General features: G+C 35.1%; 1 protein-coding gene across 5 annotated transcripts in view; it reads left to right on the top strand.

Moving 5' to 3' along the window:
* The first annotated feature begins 388 nt into the window (after positions 1-388).
* Positions 389-23,412, top strand: part of NUF2 (NUF2 component of NDC80 kinetochore complex) — a 31,049-nt gene continuing 8,025 nt past the window's right edge. The window contains exons 1-12 of one of the 5 annotated variants that reach the window (XM_081216518.1): positions 389-506; positions 3,409-3,526; positions 4,159-4,301; positions 5,501-5,575; positions 6,556-6,632; positions 7,139-7,200; positions 13,719-13,816; positions 15,019-15,092; positions 16,448-16,544; positions 17,429-17,491; positions 20,265-20,402; positions 22,406-22,546. In XM_081216518.1, the coding sequence (XP_081072644.1) occupies positions 4,179-4,301; positions 5,501-5,575; positions 6,556-6,632; positions 7,139-7,200; positions 13,719-13,816; positions 15,019-15,092; positions 16,448-16,544; positions 17,429-17,491; positions 20,265-20,402; positions 22,406-22,546 (948 nt within the window). In that variant the 5' untranslated portion in view covers positions 389-506; positions 3,409-3,526; positions 4,159-4,178. Of the gene's footprint in view, positions 511-682; positions 796-3,408; positions 3,527-4,158; positions 4,302-5,500; positions 5,576-6,555; positions 6,633-7,138; positions 7,201-13,718; positions 13,817-15,018; positions 15,093-16,447; positions 16,545-17,428; positions 17,492-20,264; positions 20,403-22,405; positions 22,547-23,412 lie in introns of those variants that run through there. The other 4 variants (XM_081216517.1, XM_081216519.1, XM_081216521.1 and 1 more) reach the window with 4 other exon arrangements.

Here is a 23,412-nt window from a genome sequence, read left to right as displayed (position 1 = left end):
CTCAATCAACGCTCAAAAAATATCGGTGTTATTACTCTGAGACTCTATGACTTACCCTGCCCCACTGCCCCACGTCCTCCTTCCCTTGTCACCTTGAGTTTAGCTCGTCTCCAGAAACCCTCTATTCACTTTCGCTCTTCACCTCGGACGCCAAAACTGTTCAAAGGTCTCACGGAACTTCGTATCAGCCCCGGCCTCCTCCCCAAACCGCGGGGCTCCCATTTCCTGCGGAATTTATATCCGACTAGACGCCAACTCCGCGAAAAATAGTTCCGTTCGGAGACCCGCGTCCTCTCTCGCAACTCCAGCACCAGCCGTCTCGTGTCTATTGAGCCCAACCGGCACCCGGCGCGGCGGAGCGCAGGAAGTGGGCGGGGCGGAACGGGGCGGGAGTTCCAGTAGGAGGCGGCAGGTTTGAAAAGTGACAACGGTCGGTGTTTGCTGATTTTTGGGTTCGCCTGTAGCTGCTCCGTGGACTCGCAGCCTTCCTGTGGGCGGCTGGTGCGGTAGGTGAGCGCAAGCAGACACTCGCGGACAGAGGACGCGAGACTGAGTGTGCCCTCTGGCTCCGGAGCAGCCGGCCGGAGCCGGGACGCGGAGCCTGGCAGTGTTTTCGTTACGCGCAGAGCTGGGGAGGAGGCTGGAGAAGCCAGCCCCTGGGAGGTCGGGAAAAGCTCATAGGTCGTGTTTATTGGATTTTAGTCCCCCAAACAACCTGAGCCCAGTTCCTACGAAACAAATGGGTGTTTGCTGGTACAGCATAGACTACGGGAAAAGAAACTTGAGGTGCAGCTGGTCAGTTAAATCTTGTATTTGTATATTTTTAACCCAGTTATTTAGAAGGTTATGGGGTTGCAGATGCTGGTCCACTGTCTTTGTAGACAAGTCTCCGTTGCTCAAACATCGCTTAACCAAAGTCAAACCCAAAAATCAAAAGGCAAAAATATCATACTTAATCCAAAAGTCAGAGGAAGAGAGCGGTGTATGCATGGCGCTTTGCATGCGTGGCACGATCATTTTCCCTGAATGAGTTCAGGAAACTGTTTACTTAATTTTTTGATGTTGGGAGTCTTTCAGTCTTTTCTCTTCGTTTTTGTTTAGCCTCTGCTTCCTGGGATTTTGATTTCCACGATCTAGTTTATTTTTGAAAAATGAAGTGTCTGAAATTTAATCGGTATTCTTTCAATACCTACTGTGCACAGAATCGTGGTGTTGCAAATAAATGAGGAACGAAGGGGTAATTAGTAGTAAATGCCTGCTACTTGGTAGGCGATCTGAGGGTCACTTTACATATACTAGGTCATTTATATACTTTATCCCACCAGAGCTCAAACTGTATTGGAAGGCCTCTCTCCCCCTCTCTCCCCTCTGTCCTTTTCTCTCCCTCTCCTCTGTCCGGCTCTCCCTCCCTCTCTACACACACACGTGAATGAATTGGAACTGAAGTTGTACTATCAAAGAAAGATAGAAATTGGATATGGGAGGTGGTTCCAAAAGGAAACACTGGAAGTTTGGGAAACGTCTTGAAGGAGACTAACTTGTAACAGAAAATTCATTAGGTTATTTGATGTGGTGAGTAGGATGAGTAATGAAAGTATTTTTGTAAAGATGTTACATGATGCATTTGATGTTCTATACAGATTCATCTGATAGCACAGTGTGCAAGACTTTAGAAGAGAGGGATGTGCGATAATAATTAATGAAGGTATTTTACACCTCTTTCTCTATTGTGATCATCTCTGATCCAGATATAGTTTGTTTTGGAAAGTTGACTTTTTCTGCAGTCTTTGGGCAATTGATGATTTTTAAATCTATGACTTAGGTGAAAATATAGAATGCATATTTATGTTGAAAAGGACATATAATATATGAGGTGTCAGAATCTGGATCCAAAAAGATTCTGGCTGTAGAAGGAAAGCTTGGAATTATGAAATTCAATAATAGGAAATAGGAATAATAGGAAATTCAATGATAGGAAATGCAAATTACAAAATTCAATAATAGGAAATAGGAATAATAGGAAATTCAATAATAGGAAATGCAAATCCTTGCTTAAGGTTCAAATAATCAATTATGTAAAAAGAACATGGAGGGCCTCCCTGGTGGCGCAGTGGTTGAGAGTCCGCCTGCCGATGCAGGGGATACGGGTTCGTGCCCCGGTCTGGGAGGATCCCACATGCCGCGGAGCGGCTGGGCCCGTGAGCCATGGCCGCTGAGCCTGCGCGTCCGGAGCCTGTGCTCCGCAACGGGAGAGGCCACAGCAGTGAGAGGCCCACATACCGCAAAAAGAAAAAAAAAAAAAAAAAAAAAAGAACATGGAGAAGTCCTGGCTTGTTGGCTACGAGGTCATGTAAAGAAGTCATGGAGAAGCGGGCTATGTTGAAGAGGTTCTGGGAGTTTCAGTCAATCACACACACATATATATATTTGTCAGTAAGTGTTGTAGTAGCACAAGATCAGCAGTGACTATCATCAACTGTGTTGATATTCTGCCCTAAGCAGACCATATCTGGAGTATTGTGTTCAATTTGAGCATTACACTTTAAGAAGACATTGACAAAACAGTTTTAGAGGAAAGTGAGTAGAATGGTAGACTTTCTCAAACAAAGTCATAAAAGGAGTGGCTATTCTTAAATTATACTTACCTTAGACAAGACAGGGCTAAGCAGAGATATGATAGCTTTCTTCACGTTTTTGAAAGTGGAGTCATAAAAACAAAGGATTAATATATTCTATGTAGTTGCAATGACTAGAAGTAGGACCGGAAGGTAAGAGTTACAACAAACATATTTCTACACAGTATGAGAGAGAGTTATCTGATTATTAGAGACATACTAAGGTAGACAGAAAGTTTCCTTGAGACAGTGAATTCTGTGATGTTTGCAAGTGTCTAAGCAGAACTGAGAAGTTATTTGTTACTCATCTTTTAGAATGGCTTCCTGCATTTGTCAGTGGTTAAAGTTGACAAAGCTGCCTTTTAACCCTAGTGTTCGGAGAAACATTAGGAGCCTAAAGAAATAGATTTCCAGAACTGTGGGTCATTTCAGTTTGTTTGCAAAAGTGAGTGTATTCACTTTGGATCTCTGGGATCACACTGCTTCCCTAGAGAGTAGGAGATCCATAAGTAATGAACCAAGTATTGTTAACTGAGTGGTGGAGAAAGTGGCTTCTGTTGGTGCTGCTTCTACTACTACTGTTACTATTGCTATTCTGTTAGGCATAGCTAGAGATATGGAGAAAATGAAAGTGTCTTAGCTTACTGTTGGCTCACAATGCAGTGCTAGAATTCTATAAACATTATCACAATACACTGTGGCAAGTATTATAACAGAGTTCAGTGCTAGCTGTAGGGTAGTATTTTGAACTGAGTAATTCTTCGTTGTTGATTGGCCCCCTTATGCATTGCAGGATGTTTAGCAACATGCTGGACCTGCTACCCACCAGATTCCAGTAGCATCCTCACTCTAGTCCTGACAACCAAAAGTGTCTCCGAAGTTGTGAGAACTACTGCTCTAGGAGAACACAGGTGGGAATATTTTACTATCTGAGGACATTAGGGGAAGTGGTTTTTTGTTTTATTTTATCTTATTTTTCAAGTTCTCACTCTAGTGATTGGAATTCCTGCCAATTACAGTTGTTTTTTTTTCTCTCTCTTCCTACTTACATCTCAAACCTTATTAATCATCTCACTGTGTGTACATTGAATAGAATGTTAAATCAGAGTACAGTTTTATTATTTATGCTGTTTTGCTGTGGTTTGTGTATAGATTCTGCTGATAGTGTAGCCTATATATCTTGCTTTGAGGATTAATTCTTAGGATAGATCTTATTAAACTCTGTGCCCCCCAGATTTAAAGAAGTTTCTCATCTGTCTGTTCAAGCTGTCTTCTTTCCCATATGAAAGAAAACAGCATTAGGAAAACTAGAAAATGACTGTGTTGCTTTAGAATAAAAGTTATTTTAGGATATATATATATATATATATATTTGTCTTTAATGTTATCTTACTAGGATGTTTGATGATTTGATGGTAGTTAACACTACTATGAATATAGTTCAACCTTGGGTTGTTAATTTTGTCCTTATATTTATCAACTTCTAGATAATGAAAACTGCTAGTTGTGCCATGCTTCTGATCTTTGTTTTCAATTCCTTCAGATTAACAGGAGACTCCCAAGATGGAAACTTTGTCTTTCCCCAGATATAATGTAGCTGAAATTGTGGTTCATATTCGAAACAAAATCTTAACAGGAGCTGATGGTAAAAACCTCTCCAAGAATGATCTTTCTCCAAATCCCAAGGTAAAATGTGGTTGTGTTTGCATGTGGTTAATGCTATTTGAAAAGAAATTAAACTACTAGGTCTATAGAATGTGGAGAAAGGCATGTTTATTACTATTTGATATAGGCTAGTCATTTTAATCCAGAGAAACTCTCTCTCCTAGTGTAATTTTAAAATAGCATTAAGTTTATATGTGGGGCAACTTCTACATTCCCATTAGGAATTCAAATCTTTAATATGGTTGTTTTCTCCCCCCACCCTGAAAAAAAAAGCTTCTAAACCGTAAGCATATTAAAGTATATTAAACTTTTTATTATCGGAGTAGTGGTCTGAGGGTATCATTTATTGGTAAAGCTTGAAGGAACTTAACTCCAAGTGGTTTCCAATCAGAAAAAGTGCTTAGAAACAGTCTTCTTTGGAAGCTTACAGATTAATTTTCTTGCATTATGCCCCAAGGGGGAATTGACTTGTTTTGACAGACACCTTTCTTTATATCTTTAGTTATTAAATGCAAAAAAGAACTATTCGTGTGTCACAGAAAATCCCAAAGTCTCCTTCCAGTTTCCTGTGTTCATCTTGAAGTGATAACATAATAAAACCTGGTTTAATGATGTAGAACTTAAACTTTTTGATATTGATGCCTCTTTAATTCTTTAAAATAGTACAAATAATCTAGAATAAATGAACTTATATATGGATGAGAACAGGTTCTATAAGCCAGCATTTGGGAACCACTGATTTAGAAAATAAAAGTTAAAAATCCCATACTATCCTATTAAATTTATACCTCCTGGATCATAGTAGTCACTTTAACAGCTAAGGCATCTTAACCTTAACATCTGAGGCATCAAACAAGGTTTCCCATGTTCTTTTTAAAAAAAGACACCCTCATTATTTTTGTCATATGTCTGACAACCTGTTTTGAAAGACTAACCCATCTTCCATTCCCTAATGTGGATAGATTGCCTGGACTGGATTTGAATATACTTGCTAACATTTTGTATATAAGCTTAAACAACTGATCTTATTGACACTTATCACATGTGAGCAAACTGATAAGTGTATAAGGTGTTTTAAAATTTGGAAAAATTAAGAAATATTTCAAGGGGAATGGAGTAATGCTATCACTCTTTTCTTCTTTGTATCCATTTACTATAATATTGGACAGTAATGGTGATAGTGGTGCAACAGAGTATTAAAAGTTATTTTTCTATTGTAGCCTGAAGTCTTGCATATGATCTACATGAGAGCTTTGCAGATAGTATATGGAATTCGACTGGAGCATTTTTACATGGTGGGTTTAAGATGAGGCAAAATTATGTTTTTTGCTGCATTTCTCATGCTCACATTGAGTGCTGGTTTTCAGGATGGGAAGTTCTTGACTTTATTTTTAACAAAATCAAGGCTTATTTAAAATTACTGTTACTTACACGGGAATCTTAGGCATAATAATGGCCTATACTGATAGCTTTAGTAAGATGAAAACTATTACTAAAGACCTAAATGACACAAGTTGTTGATGCTATGCAGTTATTGACAGATTTACAGTTTGTCTTCAGAGACTGTAGTAAGCAACAACAAAGTCTTTACAGATACTGTTCTCTTCTCAGGAAGGACTCCCAAATTAGAGTAGGAGATACGCACTAAGATTGAAAACAATTGAAATAAGGCAATTGAGCTTTTAGCAAATTAGGTATTTCTAGTAGGAAGATTATTTTTCTTAATCTTTTTTTGCTGTTGTTGTTAAATCATCAGGACATCATCTGAAGATGTACAAAAATGTAATATCTGTAGAGTCTCACCAATATTATATATTATTTAAAAATCAAAGGGTTTGTCACTTGTTTGCTATGAAACCTTGCTAAAGCTTAGTTTCTTTGTCTATAAAATAGGGATAGTACTCTGTCCTACTGTGGTTATAAAAATTAAGAAAGAATATATTGAAAATGCTTAGCATAGTACCTGATATTTAGTAAATGCTAACCATTACCCCTTTATTTTTTTTAACATCTTTATTGGAGTATAACCCCTTTATTTTTTAATTCATTTAAAAAGTCTTTATTGAGCACTGACTGTGAACCTAGCATTATTAATATTAATGGCAACTCTAGTTTTGTGCCAGGATCTGTATTGTTTGCTTGTTTGTTTTAAATTAATGATAATAAGTTAATATATTTTGATTGTAATCTATGATTAAGATTTCTTGAGGTTGAAGATTTTTGTCATTTTGTCTAATCAATGTGTAACTTAGATTTTCTGATTTATTACATTTAGCTGCCAGTGAACTCTGAAGTCATGTATCCACATATAATGGAAGGCTTCTTACCAGTCAGCAATCTGTTTATTCATTTGTGAGTAGAGTCATTATTTTCTTAGTCCACATTCGTATTTACATTACATTCAGCTTTCTTAAAGACATGATTTTCTTTGGGAGGGAATTTCTGCTATTTTTCTTTCCACTCCACCCCATAAATTTCCAAAATTGTACACTTTCAGCAAACACAGGTAACTGCCTCCACCTGTGGCACCTTTAGTTCATTCAATGGATGTATTAAGATATTGTGAGTCTAAAATTGTTGGAGTGTTTTGCATTCTTAGAGAGTCCTAGTACCTCAAAGAGTGTGGGTTATTAGAATCTGTAATGATACCTTGGTATTACATGAATATTTGTGTAATATACAAAAAAAGTAGATTTCAGTGCTGTAGGATTATATATTGTAGTAGACTTCTGACTTGGTCCTTTGACATTGAGAAATATATCCAGAAATCTTTTTGAAAATAAGATGTTTATGCCCTTTGGCTTAGTATGTAATTTACAGTACACTTTTCAATATGCTTGCTCCACTTTATCTTCAAGGGACTCATTCCTGCCCATCTGTCGGGTGAATGACTTCGAGATTGCTGATATTCTATATCCAAGTAAGTGAGAATTTAAAACAATTTTTAACGTTTGGCTTCAATCTAACATTTTACTTTTCCATCAATAAATGTGAAAAAAAAAGAGAAAAGACTTCAAGAAACTTGGATTTAGAAAGTATAACTGATTCTCAAGGATGAATTTTTTTCATATCCTATTATTGGAAATTTTTCCTTTGTAAAGCCACAGAAAAGCTGTTTTTCTGATTAGTTTTTCTTAACTCCTTACATTTGAAAAATGTCCTGTAAATTTGAGAATATGAATACAAATAATATGCAAGCTATGATGTTGCACAGTGTGTTAATTATACCAGTTTTATCAAATGTAGTAATTACTTTTTACCATGAAGAAAGCACCTTTTAGCACTGATAATAGTCATGATATTATATTAAAATGTAAAATTCTCCTAACTTTGTGTCCGTTTATTCATTTGACCCTTTTGTATTTATCTATCAGGTTATCTTATGTTGGAAGATATTTGGTGTGCTATTTAAAAATTTGTTTTTTATCCTCTTTTGGATCTCCTCCTTTTTTGGTTGTTTATTGACATATAATTTACATAAAAGTTCACCAATTTTAAATGCATAATTGAATAAATCTTAACAAATATATACAGTTATATAACCAGTGCCACAATCATGACCCCCCAGAGTTCCCTGACATCCCTTTGAAGTCAGTTTCCTTTGGTCACCCACTTTTACCTGCAATCATTGATCTGCTTTTTATCACTATAATTTTTTGACTTTTCAGAACTTCATGTAAATGAAAGCATATAGTCTGTAGTCTTTTGTGTCTGGCTTCTTTAACTTAGCATAATGCTTTTGAGATTTGTCCATGTTATTGCATTTACTAGTACTTTGTTTCTTTTATTTTGGAATACTAGTGTATCATAAGTATATACCACAATTTGTTTATCCATTGTCCAGTTGATAGACATTTGAATTGTTTCCAGTTTTTGGCCATTGCAAATAAAGTTGCTGTGAACATTAGTGTACAAATCTTTGTATGCACATGTTTTCATTTCTCTGGGTAAACACTAGAAGTAGAAATTCTGGTTCACGTTGTAAGTACATGCTTAACTTTTTAAGAAACTGCCAAACGGTTCTTCAAAGTGGCTGTTTCATGAAGCTAGTGCATTACCACTAGCAATATGTGATAGTTTCAATTGCTACATATCCTCCCTGGACTTGATATTGTAGGTTTTTAATTTGACATGCTAGAGGCTGTCTAGTTGTATCTCATGGTTTTAATTCACATCTCCCTGATGACTAGATAATAATGAGCATATTTTCATATGCTTATTTACTATCCATATGTCTTTGGTGAAGTGTCTATTTGAATCATTTACCTACTTTTTAAAAATTAAATTGAGTTAGAAGGCTTCTTCAGATATTTTGGAAACAAGTAGTTTATCAGGTATGTGTTATGAAAATATCTTCTCTTGGTCTGTTGCTTGCCTTTTTAATTTCATAACTGTGTCTTTTCAAAGCAAAATATATTTCAATTTTGAATATTCTAATTGATCGTTATTTTTCTTTTGTCATTCATAAAACTATTTTTTGTGTTCTACCAAGAAATCTTGGCCTCAAGGATTTATTTGGCTAAATTTTATCCTATATTTTGCTGTAAGCGTATTGTAGTTTCAGCTATTATCGTTTAATGCCTGAATTTTTGTATATAATCTGAGGCAAAGGTCAAGGTTCATTTTTTTTCCTTTATGCATATGGTTATGAAATTATTCTAGCACCACTCATTGAAAAGATTATCCATTCCCCATTGAATTACCCGGCACTTTGGTCAAAAGTAATTGATTAACCACTGTACATCTATTAGGATGGCAAAAATCTAAAACACTGACAGTACCAAATGCTCATGAGGATATGGAGCAACAGGAACTCTCATTCACTGCTTGTGGGAATGCAAAATGGTATAGTGACCTTGGAAGACACTTTTCAGTTTCTTACAAGACTAAATGTATTCTTACTGTATGATCCAGTAGTCATGCTCCTTGGTGTTTACCCAAACGTGTTGAAAGCTCATGTCCACACAAAAACCTGCAAACAGATATTTGTTGCAGCTTTATTCATAATTGCCAAAATTTAGAAGCATCCAAGATGTCCTTCAGTAGGTGAATGGATGAACTAGTACATCAAGACAGGGGAATATATTCAGTGCTATAAAGAAATGAGCTATCAAGCAATGAAAAGACATGCAGGAATCTTAAATGCATATTACTAAGTGTAATAAATCAATTTGCAAAGGCTATTTACAGTACCATTCCAATTATGACAATCTGGAAAAGGCAAAACTTATGAAGATAGTAAAAAGATCGTTGTTTGCCAGGGACTGCGGGGAGGGAAGAATGGATAGCCAGGGCACAAGAGGATTTTTAGGGCAGTGAAACTATTGTGTATGATACTGTAATGATGGATACGTGTAATTATACATTTGTCAAAACCCATAGAATGTGCAACTCTAAGAGTGAACCCTAATGTGAACTATGGTCTTTGGCTGATAATGATGTGTCAGTGTAGGATCATCTTTTGTAACAGATATACCACTCAGGTGGGGGATGATAGTGGAGTAGGCTGTGCGTGTACAGGGACATAGCGTGTACGGAAACTACTTTCTGCTCAATTTTTCTGTGAACTAAAGTGCCCTAAGAATTCTGTTTTAAAAAGTCAATGATCATATATATATATGAGTATATTTCTGGCTTCACTCTTTGCTCCATTGATCTATATGTCTGTCTTTACACCAACCATACTACCCTGATTACTTTAGCTCTATAGTAAGTCTTGAAATCAGGCAGTGGAAGTCCTGCAACTTTGTTCACTTTTTCAAAATTGTTTTAGTTATTCTGGTCTTTTGTATTTCCATATAAATTTTAGAATCAGCCTGTAACTTTCAACCCCCTCCACTCCCCATAGCCTACTGGAATTTTGACTGAGATTACTTTGAATGTATAGTTCATTTGACTGAGATTACTTTGAATGTATAGTTCATTTGGGGGATAATTGACAACTTGATAATATTGGGTCTTCTAATCCATGTGTATATCCCTCCATTTATTTAGGTTGTCTTTAATTTTTCACAACAATGTTTTATAATTTTCAGAGTACAGGCCATATACATTTTGATAAATTTATCCCTAAGTACTTCAATTTTAAGGGATATTGTAAACTTCTTTTAGTTTAAATTTCTGATTGATTGGTCTTTGCTAGTGTAGAGAAACAATTAATTTTTATATATTGACCTTATTTCTAGTAGATTCTTTAAAATAGATTCCTTAGGGTTTTCTACACGGACAATCATATTGTTTGAGAACAAAGACAGTTTTACTTCTTTTCGAGTCTAGATGTATTTTACTTATTTTTCTTTCCTTCTGCAGTGGCTAGGACTTCTAGCGTAGTGTTGAATTAAAGTGGTGAGAGCAGGCGTCATTGTCTTTTCCTGATCTTGAGGGGAAAGCATTTAGGCTTTCACCAGTAAGTATAATGTTAGTTTTAGGATTTTCTTAGTTTGCCTTTATCAGGGTAAACAACTTCTATTCCTAGTTTGTTTCGTGAATGGGTGTTGACTTGTTTTAAATTGCTTTTCTGCATCTAGTGAGAAAATCAAGTGGTTTCTCTTTTTCAGTCTAGTGGATTACATTGTTTGATTTTTGAATGTTAAACCAGCTTTGTATTCAGGATGAACCCCATTTGATTATATACATTATGTTTTTTAATATATTGCTGGATTTGATTTGCTAATATTTTGTTGTGTTTTTGTGATGATGTTCATAAGGGCTACTGGTCTGTAATTTTTTTGTAATTTTACTGCAGTGACAGACTTTGGATATCAGGGTATCGCTGGCCTCTTAGGATGAGTTTACAAAGATTCCCTCTTTCATTTCCACGAATAATTTTGTAAAATTTGTGTTATTTCTTCCTTAAATGTTTGGTAGAATTCACCAGTAAATCCATCTGGGACTGGAGTTTTCTCTGTGAGAAGGTTTTAAATTAATTAATAATTCAATTTTTTTTTTAATAAATAAAGGGCTACCCTGTTTGTTTATTCCCAAAGCTACTGAATAAGCTTTTGTAGGCTACCTTTTTCAGCAAGTTTATCCATTTCATTTAAATGGGCAAATTTATTAACATAAAGTTGCTCCTAATTTTCCCGTATCATTTTAATAGTCTTTGGGGTTAGTAGTGATGTCCCATCTCTCATTCTGACATTAGTAATCTGTTTTTTCACTCTTTTATTTTTCCCTGATCAGTCTGGCTAGACGTTTATCAATTTTGTTGAGCTTTTAAAATAACTAGATTTTTGTCTCACTGATTTTTATGTATTTTATTTCTGTTTTCTGTTTTATTGGTTTTTGTGCTATTGCTATTCCTTCTTTTTTCATGCTTGCTTTGGGTTTGCTCTTCTTTTTTTTTTTTTCTCCTAGTTTTTTAAAGGTTAGAAGCTGAGGCCATCAGTTTGAGATCTTTCTTCTTTCCTAAATAGGTGTTTAGTGCTAATAAATTTCCCTTTAGCCCTGCTTTAGCTGTGTCCCACAGACTGATTATAGATGGTTTTGTGTGTGTGCACGCATGCGTGTGTGTACACGCACACATGCCTTTTGGATTATAAATTTAAGCTCATCTTCAGCAAGATAGTCCTGTGCTTCTTTGGCTTCTGGGGTTGAGGCCATATCCCTCCTGAGATATCTTTTGCTTTTGGAAGTTATTCCAGGATTATCATTGGCTAAAGACCACTTTTTATCTTAATTCCTAATTTTGATAGTTCTTGGATCAAATATATACTTTAATTTAAACCAAAAACCCATATGGCAATGGGCCCAAGGTTTAGAATTCTCAGAGGAGACTATTTCCTTACTAGAGACAAGGCTGAGCCACTAGTAAGTTTGTCATTTCCCTGCACTGTTATGATAAATTTTTCTTTCCTTAATCTACCTTTTCTCTAAGGATGTAGCCTTTCTAGAGTCCCACATCTAGTAGGTATCTCAGTTCCATTTCCCTGTGTCATGTGAGTCCAAGGCATCATCACCTGTTTCTATATGAAAGTTAATAATCTAAACCACTTGCTTACTCAACCTGGAGTTATTCTCTCTTGGTTCTCCTCATTTCTGGCTGTTTTTTTTTTTTTTTCTTTAATAAATTTATTTATTTATTTAATTTTTGGCTGTGTTGGGTCTTCGTTGCTGTGCATGGGCTTTCTCAAGTTGTGGCGAGCGGGGACTACTCTTCGTTGTGGTGCGTGGGATTCTCATTGTGGTGGCTTCTCTTGTGGAGCACAGGCTCTAGGTGCGCGGGCTTCAGTAGTTGCAGCACGCAGGCTCGGTAGTTGTGGCGCACAGGCTTAGTTGCTCCACGGCATGTGGGATCTTCACGGACTAGGACTCGAACCCGTGTCCCCTGCATTGGCAGGCGGATTCTTAACCACTGCGCCACCAGGGAAGTCCCTGTCTGGCTGTTTTTAATAAGACTCTCTTTATCACATGTTTTCAGCAATTTGATTATAATGTGCCTTTGGGGATTTTATTTTATTTTATTTTTTTACCCCCACTTAGATTTGCTCACTTCCTTGGATATGTTTATACTTTCTATCAAATTTGGAAAATATTTAGCTATTTTATAAAAGTTTTTTCTGCCATTCCTTTTTGTAGGACTCCAATTACACATTTGTTATGCTGCTTGATATTGTCCCTCAGTTCATAAGTTCTCTATTTTTTTTCTCTCTGGCCTTCATTTTAGATAGCTTTTATTGCTATGTCTTCAGTTTCACTAATCCTTTCATCTGTATGTCTAATCTGCTCTTAATCCTATCTAGTGCATTTTTCATTTCAGGTATTTTATTTTTCAATTGTAAAATTTGATTCAGGTTTTCCCTTTCTCTCCTTATAATGCTAATGCTTTTCTCTACCTTCCTGAACAAATGGAATATATTTATAGAATATATTCATAGGCTGAATGAATTCAAAGGCTGAATCAAGAAGATAGAGTTTTTATAAATTCTAGTTGCCTTGGCCTCTTCAGACTCTAAAAATTATAGTTGCTTTGGTCTCTCCAAACTCTAAACTCTTATCTTCATGACTCAGCAAAACCCATGAGTTCTGTTTATATTCTACCTCCCTGGGGTACAGCCTGAAAATTCCCTTAAGTGGTGGGCTAGTGCATTCATTAATAGAATTCACCTCATTTACTTCTCTTGTGGATTGCTGTCCTATATTGCTTGTTGTTCAGTGTCTAAAATTTGTTGTTTTATATTTTTTTTCTGGTTTTCTGGTTGTTTAAGATGAGATAGTAAATCTGGTTGGTCTCTGTTGTTCTTTCATGGTCAAAGTGCTTTTTTTTGGTTAAAATAATTCTGATCATCAAGTTAGAGCAGAAGTTCTTCACTTTGGTTAATTAGCATACACACTTTTTTGTTCTGTAACTATGAGTGGAATATATGGTGGAAAAAGGATAAAATTTCACTTTTATATTGTTTCAAAGATTTATTTAAGGAGTCTTTCTTTGTATTTTAGAGGCAAAACGGACAAGTCGGTTTTTAAGTGGCATTATCAACTTTATTCACTTCAGAGAAGCATGCCGTCAGACATACATGGAGTTTCTTTGGCAATATGTAAGATTTAAGTGTATTTTTTGGGTCACATACCAGATCAATAACATCATTTGTGCACCACTAATCTGTTTTGAAATGGTTGTCACAGATACCTAATTGTTTTATGGCCATTAGAATTAAATTTACATATCAATATTATATTCATATGAAATTGCAGATTTTAGTAAGCTGATCTCAGAATGAGATTTTCTTCTATATTTGGTATCATTAGGGAGAAGCTGGGGTTTTTGTTTTAATTTTGTAGCTGAGACTCTTTTTCCTTTATTAGGAAATGTAAGGGAAGAGAATAATGATAACCCATTCCTTTTCTTTGAAGTTTAATAGATAATGTAGTGTTCTTTATATAATTGAGGTATTTGACTTATATATTTGCTTTCTAAATAATGGCCTAATTAGGTGTTTTGTTCTATTTATCATGCTTACTCAGCATTGCATTATAAGATTCAGTTCAAGTAAATCACTTTAACAGATAGAAACTCATTTCATTAACAATTTAGGGAATTTGGAAAGATTATGGGTCATCTGTGTGATTTGTTCCCATCTGTCCGCAGTTTGAGGGTACCATACTTTTAGAAAAGCACCTGAGTAACACCAGAGAATTAGGCCTTTAGTGACTGAGCTACATTGATAAATATTTCCTTGTACAAATCATGTTCAGCTTATACCACCTAAACATCACATACTCTCCAAAGTGTACAGATGTATGTGCCAACACATACAAACACACAATTTAGTTTGGCTAATTTCACTACATATTTTTAAGACATGGCTCAGACATCTGTCATTTCTATGAACCCTCTGCGATACACCTTCCCAGCCATTGCCCAAGTTGGATAGGATGTCATTATAATCAGTTCTATGACAAGTTGTTTTGTAGTTTTATATTCGTTTTTCTGACTCGTCAAGGAGACTGAACTACTTAAGTCGAGGAACTATAAGTTAGTCTTCTTGGGAATTATTCCTGGTACCTAGCACAGGGCCTGACTGTAGTAAGAACTCAACATTTGTGTGTTGAATAAGTAAAGGAATTCCTAAGTCACTTGTCGTAAATGCCTAATTCTTTCTTAAATTTCTTATTTCTCATGGTGAAAGTTGTAGAGTGAGGAAGCATTTTGTAGCCAGTACCGGTAGATATTTTTTTAAACATGTCTCTGATTATGTTGAAAAACACTAATATGAAATTGTTAAAATTGCTTTAATAGAAATCTTCTGTGGACAAAATGCAGCAGTTAAATACTGCACACCAGGAGGCAATAATGAAATTGGAGAGACTTGAGTAAGTAGGAGATTTACAAATAAAATAAATGCAATTTCAAAATGCAAAATGAATATAAGTAGTATTTTACAGTCTACAGTCTACTTCATCTCTTTTATCTTCCTTATTAAATAGCAGAGTGTTTTAAGTTTACCTTTTTTGAAAAAGAAAAACTAGCTTTTCTTCTTTCTAACTTTTAGTGCATAATTTACTCTTTTACTTCTTTTTTGTTGTTAGTGCATCAGCCAGACATGTTTAAAGCCATTAACTTACTCTCCTAAATTATATCTAGTGGTATTTATCTTACATAGGTGAGCAGCAACTGACAGGATTCTCTTTTTTCCTTCAGATCAGTTAATTCTGTTAAAATTTTTATTCCTTCCACAGAGGTTTGCTGTTTTGTTTTGTTTTGTTTTTTGACTCAAAGGTCAGATAGGAGAAGGAATCATTCAAGGGTTATGATTTCTTGGCTTTATATATATTGATTTTGAACAAAAGGATTTTTTTTATCCCTTCTAATATGTTGATGTCTTTGGATTTTTCTGTTTCAGGTGAGAGCTCTTTTTTAGCCTGCCCTGGCATAAATTGCCTTTAGAGACAGCAGCAAGCTGAAAAGACTGGGAGTAGGAGGCAGATATTAAAATTTAACATGGTAAATTCACCATAAACCAAGTCAAAAGAGAAATGACAAACTGGAAGATAATATTTGCAACATATGCAGCAAAGCCTTACTACCTCTAATAACAAAGGCCATGTAATATTCTTAATATACAAAGAACTCCTACAAACTGATAGGAAAAAAGATAATGGAAAAATGGGCAAAGGCTATAAACAGGGAATTTACAGAGGATTAAGTACAGATAGCTAATTAAAAATATGTAAAGATTGTTAAACCCAATAGCAGTCAAGGAAATGAAAATTAAAGTAACAATTCTACACCATGTTTTAAAAACTAAAGTTGAGAACATTCATATGGAAGAGACTGAAACGTGTAAGTGCTATTAGGAAGGATTAGTAGAGCAAAAGAAATGGGTGATACAGGAGAGAGATGTGAAATGAGAGCCAGAGCAGAGGTGGAGGAATCAGCATTAAAATTAGGAGTGGAGTTAGAAAGGATAGGTATGTATGCAGATGAGTCCACACAGAGATTTGGTGGCAGGAAGTTGAAGGAGCTCATCTGATTTTTATTTTCTCTTTGTAGTAGAGGCCAGCCAGGTCATGGATTTTAAATTACTGTCATTTGGAAGAATGAGAACTCATAAACATGAAAGCAGATAGTTTTTTTCATTTAAGTTATTGGAGGGCAGAGACTGTTTTTGGCCTTTCAAGGTTAAGAACTTGATATATGTTATTTTAATTTATTTTGCTGTGTGCAGTTCTGTTCCAGTTGAAGAGCAAGCAGAGTTCAAGCAGCTTTCAGATGATATTCAGGAGCTGCAGCAATCGCTGAATCAAGAGTTTCGTCAAAAAACGGTATCTGTTGTTGGACACCTTAAACTTTTTAGAAGTTTTTTTGTAGATGTGGAGGAGCTAAGATCACATTGCTTTCAGTTACTAAAGAAATGGGGTATATCGCTGTGTCCATTTGTGCACCTTATAACAGATACATACTTCTGTTGTCCAGGTCAAACCATGATTATTTATTGATATTGTCAAAGGTATATGCTATCTTGACTAGAATTTTTTAAGATTTTTCTGTGTCTAAACCTGATGTTTCCAAACTGTGTGCTGAGGTGCCCTGGATACTGCAGCAAACCCTCAAGGGTGCTTCAGGATATTTTAAATTTTAAAGGGAAACAACATTCAGCATCAGTCATACACTGCTTGAACTTTTCTAGCTCTAGGTAGTTCACAGTTTCAACATGAACTCACGTTACCTTCCTTTCGTATCTTTGTGAACATGGGTTTTTGGCTTTTGCCATGATAAAAAGCAAGTGCTATGTGAAAATCATCGTGCAACAAGAAATAAGAATTGTCTGTGTCCAGTGATTATAAGATGTGTGAATTTGTGCAGTGCCCAATTTTTGCAGTACACATCCAATTTGGAAATAGTTGTGGCTGTTTAAGAATAAAATAAAAATAGTATTTTTCTTTCAATTTGTATGTATTACTTTTTCAAAGGGCTACTAAGTTATCAGGACATAAATACTTATTCAGATATTTGGATTTAACTACTTAATAAAGGAACTGTTAGGTGTTTCTTTTGGCTTTAGGGTCATAATGAACAGAAAGTTTGAGATTATCTTGTCTAATCATTTAATTCCTCTCCTTTCTTACTTTTATTTTATTAAAAAGCATTGACTAAATTTAAATCTGTTTTGAATCATTATAAAGCAGTTGTTTGCTTCTTTCCCTAGATAGTGCTGCAAGAGGGAAATTCACAAAAGAAGTCAGATATTTCAGAGAAAACCAAGCGTTTGGTAAGCATCTTTTCATTTAACTAGCATTTAAGGTTTGGATCTTTTGTTTGGAGGAGTGTTTTAACTGTGCGTTATTATTGTTAAATGTTTCTCTCTTTTTCCCTTAAAGTGAAACTAATTTAACTTTTTCCAATTTAAATATAATAGATGACTATTGTTTTAAAAAATATGGAAACACAAAAATGTATGACAGAAGTGAAAATCACCTGAAAGCTCACCACTCAATCAGATACATGTCATAGATTACATTTCTCTGTGCAAATATACACATATATATGTAATTCTACATAAATGATATTACACTCTACACGTCTCAGACCTGCTTTTTTTTCATTTTACAATATAGTGTAAATAGTTATCACATCAATATATAGCCTCATTATTTTAATAACTGCATATAGTTGTGCATTCTATGTATATACCTTAATGTAGATTGTTTTAGTGTCCTATTGATAGACATTCACATTGCTTCTAATTTTTTTGCTATTGAACAATAGCACATGTGTGTTACACACCTACACATGTACCTGTATATTTGTGCACCAGGCTGCTTTTTATCATACAGTAGATTCCTAAATGTAGGATTTCTGGGTTAAAGGGAATCACACTTAAATTTGGCCCACATTGCCAAACTGACTTCTAAAAAGATATCAATTTGCACTTCTACCAGTAGAATATGAGAGTATTCTTTTCCCTACATTGTTGTCAAAAGTGGATGTTTTTACTTTTTTTTTCTTTTTATCTTTGTCATTCTTATAGGGGAAAAAAAACACCTCATTTTAATTTTGATTTTTTTTTTTTTTTTTTTTTAGTGACTTAGACCACCATTCAGTGATTTGTTGTTATTTGTTGCTTTGTGAACTACCTGTTTATGTTCCTTGTTTATTTCATTTTTTTTAAGTCCATGAATTAGGGGTATTAACTCTATTTGTCTTTCAAATTCATCATTTTTTCCTATTGGCAGTTTTATGTACTTATGTAGTAAAATTGATAGATACAGTGTTCTACATTTGGGTTTAACTCTGTACATAGAAAGGCCTATCTTATTCCTCATTTTTTAAATCCCATATTTTCTCTTGTACTTTTATTATTTCCCTATTATTTTTTCTTTGTTTTTTTTAAATAAATTTATTTATTTTTGGCCGCGTTGGGTCTTTGTTGCTGCATGTGGGCTTTTCTCTAGTTGCAACAAGCGGGAGGCTACTCTTCATTGTGGTGCGCAGGCTTCTCATTGCTGTGGCTTCTCTTGTTCTGGAGCATGGGCTCTAGGCGTGCAGGCTTCAGTAGTTGTGGCTTGCAGGCTCTAGAGCGCAGGCTCTGTAGTTGTGGCGCACGGGCCCAGTTGCTCCGCGGCATGTGGGATCTTCCCGGACCAGGGCTCGAACCCATGTCCCCTGCGTTGGTAGGCAGATTCTTAACCACTGTGCCACCAGAGAAGTCCCCCTATTATTTTAATGTTTATACTCTATAGCTATCTGAAATTTACTTTGGTATAATATATTCCTTATTTTTCTGTCACTTCTATTGGCAGATGTTTTCATCAGAGTAGTATTGACTATGGTTCAATTTTATTATTCATTTCTCTCTGTCCCATTTAAATCTATATTAAAACGAAATCACTTTGTAGTTAAAATAGCAAATTTAGGCTTTTTGTAAAGGGAAGAAAATTGATGAAAGTCAATGCTAATGTAAGGAAAATGATCTCTAATTTTGTAGGGCGTTAAAAGAGTAGATAATGTGGTGGTGTGCTAAATTCTAAGAATAAAGTAAATAATATTGTTTCAAGCATTCAGTTTTGGCCTCTGAATTAGTTGATGAAAAGATAAGAACTTAAAAATATTTTTTAGTTAGAAATAATTGAGGCAAATTATACAAGCTGTATAGTAATACATTCCTATTGTAAAATACTCAGATAACACACATATGCGTATATATAGAGAGAGAGAGAGGGAGAGAGAGAGAGAGACATGAAAGGCTCTCTTCTCTCTACCAACTGTACCTAGAGGTTACACTTTTCCAGTCCTTTTTCTGTGCCGTTACATGCACAGATATAGGTGTATATAGTCATTTGTTGCTGTTTTGTTGTTCTGTTTTCATAGGGATGGATTTGTGTTATACAAGAGAATTCTCAGATACCCTTCATCTTAATTCCCCAAATGGTTTGAAATTCAGGAGAAAGAAATTTGTTTTAGTTTAGTAACTGTGTAGTGAGTACCTTCTCAGTGCTATTACTTTCACTGGGTTCTGGGAAAGCAAAGATAACTGTTCACAATCCCAGTTTGCTCATTTAATTCAAAAACACATATTAAATACATAGTTATAGTATCACATGTACAATAACTGTTTATAGAAGGTATACAGAGGAAGTAGGAACAGGATTTTCAAGGATTAATAGAAACTCACTTGCAGTACAGGAATGGGATGATGGTACTCAGGAGGACCATACTATCAGAGAGAGATCACTTATAATTGTCCAGACATAAGACCGACTATATTACCAGATTGTAGAGTGTAGTAGGAAGCTGGTGGAAGATGACACTGGAAAGGAGAGTAAGAGCTACATAATGAAAGATCTTGAATGGTGTGTTAGGGAGCCTGATCTTTGGCCTGCAGACAGATGTGAGCAATCAAGCAGGGGAGTGATGTGGTCAAAATTTAACTTAACCCCCACTACAACAAACACAGACCCATTTCTTTGTTCTTTTCCATTACTGTAGTGGCTAATCACCAGTTTTATTATTATATCTAACATATAAAAATGTTTTCTCAACAGAATGAACTAAAATTGTCAGTGGTTTCTTTGAAAGAAGTACAAGAGAGTTTGAAAACAAAAATTGTAGATTCTCCAGAGAAGCTTAAGAATTATAAAGAAAAAATGAAAGATACAGTCCAGAAGCTTAAGAATTCCAGAGTGAGTTTCCTTTTTATTTTAATGCTTTTCTCTTTTTGTTTTTAGCAACTCTTGTTTGTTTGTTAATTTTCTAATTTCCAGATTATCTATACATCTCTTCTTCTTAGGCTTTTTGCCCTTGTCTTTAATTTTTAGCTCTTCTCTAAAATGGATGTAGGAAAAGAAGTATAATTTCAAGACATTTGTTTAATTATGCAACAAATTTTTGAGGCTTTTGCCCTGGGTGATCAAAACAGAAATGACCTGTCCTCATGAGACTTAGTTACTTTATCTTAAGTGAGAAAGGTGTTAAACAATTTTAAAATCAGTTATATAATTATAAATTATAATATGTATTATGAAAAAGTATAGGGTGTGCATGTGTAGAGGCAGGTAGTATATGGGAACTCTCTGTACCTTCTGGTTAATTTTGCTATGTACCTAAAACTGCTCTAAAAATTAAAGTATATTTTTTAAAAAGCACCAAAAAGAGAAACAAACAAATAAAAAATAGGATAGGGTGCTTCAAAATAACATAATGAGAGTAACCTAGTTTAGTACTGTGGAAATCAAGAGGTGAAGGTGGGAAGGAATGGAAATTTATGTTGACATCTGAAGGATGAACAGAGGTTATATTAATAAATTGATATTGGAAGAGCATTCAAGGCAGAGGGAACAGCATATGCAAATTCTATGAGGTAGTAGTAGAGAGTAAGTTATATTCAAGGAAGAAAGCATGATGTATAAGAAGGAGAATGGCATGAGATGATGATGGAAAAATGGGCAACGGGCAGATTATTCAGGGTGCTGGATTTTACCTTAAGAGCAAGGGCATACCACTGGCTAGTTTAAAAGGGGAGTGTTGGAACATGGTTTAAGTTTAAAAAGATTATGGGTTACTCTGGGAGATGGATTGAGGTATGTGGGACAAAAGTAGAAGTGGGTAGACAATTTAGCATCCTTTATGAGGAAAGGTTTTTAAACTGTTAATTAAGAAGAACATTTCTGGTTTATCTCTGAATTTGTTATTCAAGTCATTCCTGATAATTGAGAATTATCACATGGGAATAGACAAAGATTACTAGAACAGAAATGAGAGCTCAGAAATAGATCTGAGTATTTATGAGATCGATTTATTTAATAAGCAATTCTGATTCAATTGGCAGTTCAGCTAGATGAAAAGCAAGTTGGGTCTATACCTTGCACCATTTACAAAAATAATATTTAATTGGATTGAAAATTTAACAAGTTTAGAAATTTTAGGAGAACACTTGTATTATCTTGGACTGGGATAGAGTTTTTAAATTAAGATTGGAAACTCAAAAGCTATAGAGAAAAGTAGACGTGTGGAACATATATATAGTGCATATGACAGGTAAAGGGATTATATCCATGATACGCAAAGACACAAAAGAGTACAAATTAGTAGGAAAAAGACAACTTAATGGAAAAATGAGCTGAAATATGATTAAGCATTTCACTGAAGACAAAATCCAACTGGTTTATAAGGTGGGAGGAGAGGTAGACTAGTGGGGAAAGGAAAGAAGCCTTTGTATTGTTGCAGTGCTTGTGGTAAACATATACTCATTTCCTAATTTTAGAAGAAGAATTAATCTTTTTGAAAGAATTAGCTGTAGTAATAGTTATTATACAAATGAATAGGAAGATTATAATTGGTAATATAATTGCCCAGGAATAATCAGGAGTAGTTTGAGTATTAGCAGAAATGAACTCTTTTAAAATCATTATGAATAACCTTTGGAAGGCACTTCAATGAGTGATTTAGTAAAATTATGGTAGTTTTTCTTTGTTCAAGGATATTTGGCAATTAGGAAGCATAATTATATGTGCTTAGACACATGTCAGTAATAGTGCTTTGTTACTGACCTAGAAACTTAATTGTTCTCTGCTCTTTAGCTTTCAGTATCAAGTACAGAAATTATTTAAGAGCAAACAAATTGACATTACTTCAGTTTCATAAAGGAGAGTGCCAACCTGGTTTCTATGTTTTTTTTCTTTCAAAGCAAGAAGTGATGGAAAAGTATGAAATCTATCGAGACTCTGTTGACTGCCTGCCTTCATGTCAGCTGGAGGTGCAGCTATATCAAAAGAAAATACAGGACCTTGCAGATAATAGGGAAAAAATAACCACTATCTTAAAGGAGGTTTGTATTGTATGCAGTTTTTATGTCTTTATTATGTAATAGTTCACTGTAGTCCCTTGAATTTGCTTTTACCTTCTGTTGCTATTTTCCTACAGAAAAGCTGGGTCATTCTACATTATAATAGATGTGGCAATGTGTGCTCAAGGATAAAACACTGTTCTTTTTAAACATAGCAGTAGTAGACCCATTTTAACCTTCAGGTGAAATGAATAATAAATTAATTAACATAGCATATTACCATGTATATTTTGGAAAAAAGTAATGGAATTTTAAACTTGTTCTGACAGTTGGAAATGATCTTCTAATCAATAAAGTCCCAACTTACCGCCTAACACTGTAGCTAGGATCTATAAGGAGATTTAAAGTTTACGACACAGACCCTGCCCTGAGTGAAGATGGACAGCTAAGGCCAACGTTTTTAAGTTTCTTAGGGTAGAAACCTGAAAATCCTTTTCACTTCATTGTCCTAATCCAGACTGTCCCCAGGATCACTGACATAGCATTTAATGAAAGATTTCTTTCTTGAGGGAAAAAGGGGTTGAAAGGTGAGTAGCCTGAGATATTCTTTCCCAGTTACACACTTCCCTTATCTCCCATCAAGAGTCAGCACAAAAAAGGATTGAGATCCACTGCTTTTGTTTCTAGGGTCTACTCTTTCCTCTTTATTCCTGCTACCTTAGTTCAGACCCTCACCCCCTCAACTTGGCTTGTTGGCTGACCTTATTACCGTGTTCCTCTATTCCAATCCTTGCTGATAAAATGACATGATAAATAACACCTCTCTAGGTGTCAGGTTCTTTCTCAGTATCCCTAGTGCCTTCCTGTTGTCTGTTTTGTTCAGTCTGCATTCTTGTGCTGGGCTTTCA

This window comes from Mesoplodon bidens, assembly GCF_964165515.1.
Source record: "Mesoplodon bidens genome assembly, chromosome: 2".
Lineage (NCBI taxonomy): Eukaryota > Metazoa > Chordata > Mammalia > Artiodactyla > Ziphiidae > Mesoplodon > Mesoplodon bidens.
The sequence above is the reverse complement of the archived record's forward strand: the minus strand, read 5'-3'. Positions and strand labels throughout refer to the sequence as shown.